This window comes from Oryctolagus cuniculus, chromosome 8, assembly GCF_051225735.1.
Source record: "Oryctolagus cuniculus isolate XC-2025 breed Fujian yellow rabbit chromosome 8, ASM5122573v1, whole genome shotgun sequence".
Lineage (NCBI taxonomy): Eukaryota > Metazoa > Chordata > Mammalia > Lagomorpha > Leporidae > Oryctolagus > Oryctolagus cuniculus.
Genome location: NC_142874.1, coordinates 46,155,494 through 46,161,493, shown reverse-complemented (window position 1 = coordinate 46,161,493; position 6,000 = coordinate 46,155,494). Strand labels below are relative to the sequence as shown.

Below are 6,000 nucleotides of genomic sequence, written 5' to 3'. Positions count from 1 at the left end.
TGATTAAAGTAAAGGATTTATTGTAATCTGCTTACAGTCCTTTGCAAAGACAGACATATGTTTTTGCATAAAGATATAAATTGCTTCATTTTAAACTAATTTAGTGTTTTTTTAATTATATGAAGAAGTTTTGGTGAATTATGAATTGTACCAAACCAAGATTTTTTTTAAGAGCAATATGGTACAAAAATAAGAGCAGACAGACAGTTTGGACTTGGGACAGGCATTCAACAGTGAATTTAGAATATGGCTTTGCTGTTTAATCAAGCAAAGTTACCTGGAGACACACAAAGAGCCAGTAACTTTGTTAGTACGAAGCTGATGCAGACGTCTCCCTCCCAAACCTGCTTCCGCTTAGACCCCAGTTTCCTAAGAAGAAAGTCTGAAGGAGAAGCCACTTTCCCGAGCCCCCGCCCTGCCAGGAACCCCTGCCCCCGTCTGCACGTGGTATAGAGAACGCCTTCTGAGCAAGGCTTTCCTATTGCTGTGCGTGGTGAGTGGACCGTGTTTGAAGATCTGCCTAGAAATTAAATTCCTGAAATCACAAATGATGTAAGAAAAACTCCTCCCTCGCAGGGCAGCTTTCACAGGTTTCCCCTTGCCTAAGGCAGGTGTCTTTTGAAAGACAAGGTAATGTTGCCTGCACGGTGAACCCTGGAGAAAAGGGTGGATCCCCCATCGCTGCTTTCTCCTGGCCTTGACCTTCTGCAGCTCCAGCTGCTAGGTTTTGGAAAAGAATGTGAGTATCACCGAGAACCTGATGATTACCATCACAGTTCAGAGATTAATTTGGCCTCTATTCAAAGTAGTTTCTTTAGTGCAATCATATTGTTAGTTTCCCCCGAAGATATATATATGTTTGTGATTTGGTGCAAGAGAAAAGCCATACATTGCATCAGTGCCAAACAGATTAATGAATTAAAAATTTTAGTGCCATTGTCTTGTTTATATGATCTGTAGTTTTTTTTTCTCCAAAACTGTTTTTAATGTATAAAATTTATTTTTAAAACCTACCTTTTAAAAATCTAAAAACCCTCTAATTATCTTCCTGTCTCCTCGCCATTCTGACTGCACCTTGCCCCCACAGGCCATCCAGTGTGTCCTGTTGTGATCTGTGTATTCCTGTGAGCGGGTCTGGGAGTGCAGAATCCCTTCCCCAGATCACAAGTGAGGATCTGACCTTTGACAGACAGAGTGCATGGAATTTTTTTTTTCCCCAAAGGAGAAAATCAGACTTGACTTTCTAAAATGGGAGGAAATTTTTCTGAGTGTCCAGTCTCGCTCTGCCAGAGCTGACCGCTCCTGGAGGAAACGGGGAGAGAGAGAGGCAGCTCTCGTGCGGCTGCAGCACTGCCAGAACCCTCCCCGCCGCGGGCGCCTGCCGCTGGGGACACCTGCCCGGCGCCGCGGACGCCGCAGTGTTGTTCCCCGACCGATCGATGGAAGTAGGATGAAGCAGAAGCCAGAAAGATCGGACACCCCCCAGCGGGAGACCAAGGACCAAACAGAAAGGACAGAAAAGGCAGAAAGGCTGAAGGACGACCGAAGAGGTTTCAGTGTGGTTATTTACAACAGAGACTGTAAAATGGTAAATTAGATATGAAGCTAAAAAAAGGCACAGCTTTCCCTTTCTTAAATACACTGTAAACGGTTCATTAGGCATGCAGAACATTTCACTTTACAAAAAAAAATTTACCTTGTTTGTTTAGACAAAGATAGTACTTAAATAGTCTCCAGCAAAATAGAATTCTTTCAAAAATACTTTCCCATTCATCCTATTAACCATTAAAGATTTTTTTTTGTATGTGTCTCATTTACAAAAATTCCTCATACGTTATTTCAGGTCCTTCACAATTTATACATACAGTAATGTACAGCACAGCAAAAGACTGCAAAAAATTATCTGTAAAGCCAACACAATAGATACTAGAAATGGAAACCAAGGCATTTGTTTTAACATCTTATCCATCCTAATTAAATAATAAATGGACGCTAACGAGTGTGTATGCCGGTGGTGCAGTGGACCGGACCCACAGGGGGCGCTAGTCTACGCCACAGGCTTTGTTTTCACACGACAGGAAATCTGTATATATTTTTTCTTTTTTGTGTGTTTTTTAAATAACAAAAGAATATTAATGCCCCATATTGACTATACGTTTCTGTGCAAACCCAAGGGTGAACTTCAAAAAGTCTGTTAGTCCTTGAACCCTTTTAAAACAAGCAAAACGATACCAGGAACTACATGGCATAGTTAAAACTTCCATCTGTTAAAATATCAAAATCAGAGAGTTATTGACTAGATATGGCTTTTCATCCAGAGGAACAGGAACTGGTTTCCAAGCGCTGGGGATTGGAGAGGGAAGAATCCTTTTTAGACTTCTCGGGTCTTGCCAAGTCCACGTCACACGGCTGTCCTGGCTCCAAACCCTCGACATGGTTTTAAACTTGAGACACTGCTGAGCGAGTGTGAATCGACCGTCACAGGTGAGAAACATGGTTTCTTGGGTCCTTCGTGGGTGTGGACTCACACGGGGAAACTTAAGGCAAAGTTCTTGTAAGACGCCCTGGTCACTTCCTGTGGAAGTACAGGGCCTTGGCGTTCCCCGACTCCACCTTTGGCAGCTGGTCGCTGATGATCTCCACCAGCATGGCAGGGAACTCCACTTTCAGGGCCTGCGACTCTCGGAAGGTGTAGAAGCAAAATTCCAGCAGGTCGCTCACCAGCTGCAAGAGACACGGAGAGAGGGGGCGTGACATGGAGACCTCAGCCCCAAGAGCAACACTCAGCTTCCCACCAGGAAACAGCATCTCAGGCAACGCCAGCTGAGTTATCCATCTGTCTCAGGGAGGGGAGAAGGGTGCTCGTGTCATGGGCCGTGCGCTCTGGAACTGTCGAGTGTCAGGTACGTCAGAGGCAGCAGGGACAGTAACAGTTCACAGTGCCTGGGTCGCTGAATGGGTTCTGTGTGATTCTGTCCCTAATGGGGTGAACTGGCTGAGGCAGGCCCATATGTGCATCTTGGTCCTCATGTGTATGGGCCAGGGGCCTTTCTGAGCTGTAAGGTAGGTAAGAGGTGGGACTGGCTCAGGCACCATGCACAGCCTATGCCCAGGAGGTGAGGAGCAGGGCAGAGTCCCTCCCTGGCAGGTGCTACAACTGCACAGCCCAGACTCCCCACCTGCAGCCCCCACCTTCAGCTTCCTGCCCTGAGCTGGGGTTGCAGCTGAGGCTGTACAGCCACTTCCTCTTTGGGGCTGACTTTAAGAGTGAAAGCATCAGGACAAGTTGTGGGTTGTACCTCTAGCCCGTTTCCCCCACTCTGCCCATTCTCAATTCTGTAAGTTAAAAATAATCTTAAGTGCAGTCAGCAGTACTGGGTGCTCTTTCATTTCTAGGAAAATAATCTCATGGTCAAAGCAACACACTCCAGTTTTCCTTGAATTAATTCCTTATCCCACTATGGGAAAAACAACTGCCAATCATTTTTAACATTGCGTGCCATCAAATACCTCTAATTTAAAGTGATTCTGGGAAAATTGCACCTGTAACTTCCTCATGAGGTTTTCAATGTTTTTACTCAATGTGCAGGCCTTCTATGCAAACCAAGAGCCACAGAACTCTGCAGAGAGATGCCTCAATGCTCCTGTGTGTGCTGGCATTACAGCTCAGAGTGTGTACCTCCCTGAGCAGAGACTCGGCACCTGTTCTGCACCACAGGATGCCGGGGACAGTCTGGGGCCCGTCCCCACATCCATTCGCACAGCCTGGCCTTGTGAACGCTGTGCCTCAGTGTCCTCAGTGCTGTGACAGAGGGTGGAACAGGTGACTCAGGTGGAGCACCTTGGGCCCCAGCCTGCATGCAGCAGGTGCTGACAGCGTGTCAGTGACACTGAGTGGTCCTGCTAGCACAAAGCCTCTTTTGGACTCCCCCAACTAGGAATCAGCATCTTCCTCTGGGGCACCATGATGGAAGTGGGTCTCGGGTGCCCCTTCTAGAAAGTGAAGGCTGGGACCTTGTTTTTCCAGAAGCAGTGATTCTGCTGCCCCATTTCTACTGTATTTTTCTTTTGGGGCAGGCTGGTGGCTGTCAAAGCTAAAGCTATTCTGAGTGTGCTTCTCTAGATGTGGTGCAAACAACAACAGGTCAGCAGTGTTGGGCATGATGTCCTTCGGTCAGCCAGCAGAGCCCTGGGCACCTGCTGCGGTGCTGGGACCAAGTTCACCTTGATCTCCACAGAGCTGACACTTCTTCCCTTTGCAGTGTCCCAGCCTGAGGATAGACATCCAAGTTTCTAGCCAATATCAACCTCCCCTAGGAGGACCTTGCCTGGAGGTCACACCTTTGGCATCTCTGGGGTACGGCCTTATTCTTGTCTGGAGGTAAAGACTCCAGGGTCCTTCATCATCCATCCAAGCTGCCAAGCACCTGTTGTGTGCCTGGCTCTCAGGATGTCTGTGTTCTCTTTTACTGAGTCAGCGCTGCCAGGGCTAGGAAGATGGCCTTGATGTGGGAGCTGTTGGGGTAAGCCCTGGGGCCATAGGGGAACAGCAAAGAAGAGATAAGGAGGGTGGCTTGCGGTGGAAGTGCCCCTGTCCTCGGTGATTCAGAGAAAACATGCCAGGAGGGAGAGGCCAGGGCCTCGATGCTTGCCTTGCAGGTTGGCTGGGGACAGGTGTCCCACACAGTAGTCACTCATTATGCATATTAACCTGGGACATCATTTCCCGCCCACCTCTGTTCCATGTTCCACAGAGAAAACAGCTCATTCCCATGCATGAGCTGATACCCGTGGCCTCTGTTCACACCTTGATCTACTGCAATAAGATAGAGGATGCCCACAGGACCTCAGCAGTCACCAGGATGACCTGGAAGCATGCCCAATTTACTCTGGGACAAGGCTAACAACCTCTCAGGGCCTCCAGTCCTGAGCCATGACTGCAGCTAGTGAGGATGGAAGACAGGTGCTCCCTGTGGCTGGGAGCCAGTCTGCTCTGAGCTGCAGGTTCTATCCCCAAGAGTGATAACCCTCAGGAGACTCCTCCCTGACTACCCAGTGTATTGGGGGAGAGGGGCCTCAAGGACAGGACCCATGGATGTCTGGTGCTTAGCAAATATTTAAAGTGAGTGGGCTCAGTGGTACAGGGCCCCAGCACCACTGGAAAAAATAGGTACACAGAGCTCTAGCCAGAGCAATTAAGAAAGATTTAAAAGGTATCCAAATTGGGAAGGAAGAAGCCAATTTGTCACTGTTAGCTGGTGACATGACCTTGTATATAGACAACCCCAATATTCCATTTAAAAACTACTAGAACTAAAAAATTTAGCAAAGGTGCAGGCTACAAAAAAAGAAACCTATAAAAAGGAAATGAAGAGGACACAAAAAATTAGACATCCTATGTTCATGGATTTTAAGAATCAATATTGTTCAAATGTCCACAATATCCAAAGTGATAACAGATTCAGTGTAATCCCTATGAAAATTCCAATGATATTTTTATGGTACTAAAACCCAAATAGCCAAAACAGTCTTGAACAAAAAGAATAAAGCAGAAAACATTATACTTCAGAAGATACTTTGAAGCTACACTAATTAAAAGTGGCTTGCTAAGGGGGTAAAAATAGGCACACAGCTCAGTGGAACAGGAGGGCCTACAAGTAAACTTGTGCATCAACATCCAACTGAATTTCCATAAAGGTGCTAAGAAAACATAGAAGAAATGCTTTAGGACATTGGAATGGGCAAGGATTTCATGGATAAGAAACCAAAAGTACAGGGGACAAATGGGATTTCATCAAGCTAAAGAGCTTCTGCACAGCAAAGGAAACACTCAACAAAGCAAAGAGACTACCTAAGAATGGGAGAAAAATATGCAAACTATATGTCTGATTAGAGGTTAATAACCAAAATATATAAGGAACTCAATAGCAAAAACAAAAATAATCTGATTATCTAAGTGGGCATTTTCCAAAGGAGGGCATACAAATGGATGATAGATAC

General features: G+C 46.3%; 1 protein-coding gene across 12 annotated transcripts in view; it reads right to left on the bottom strand.

Moving 5' to 3' along the window:
* Positions 1-6,000, bottom strand: part of NR3C2 (nuclear receptor subfamily 3 group C member 2) — a 375,513-nt gene continuing 369,513 nt past the window's right edge. For all 12 annotated transcript variants that reach the window (XM_070047457.2, XM_070047456.2, XM_070047454.2 and 9 more), the window contains one exon: positions 1-2,724. In XM_070047457.2, the coding sequence (XP_069903558.1) occupies positions 2,569-2,724 (156 nt within the window). In that variant the 3' untranslated portion in view covers positions 1-2,568. The remainder of the gene's footprint in view (positions 2,725-6,000) is intronic.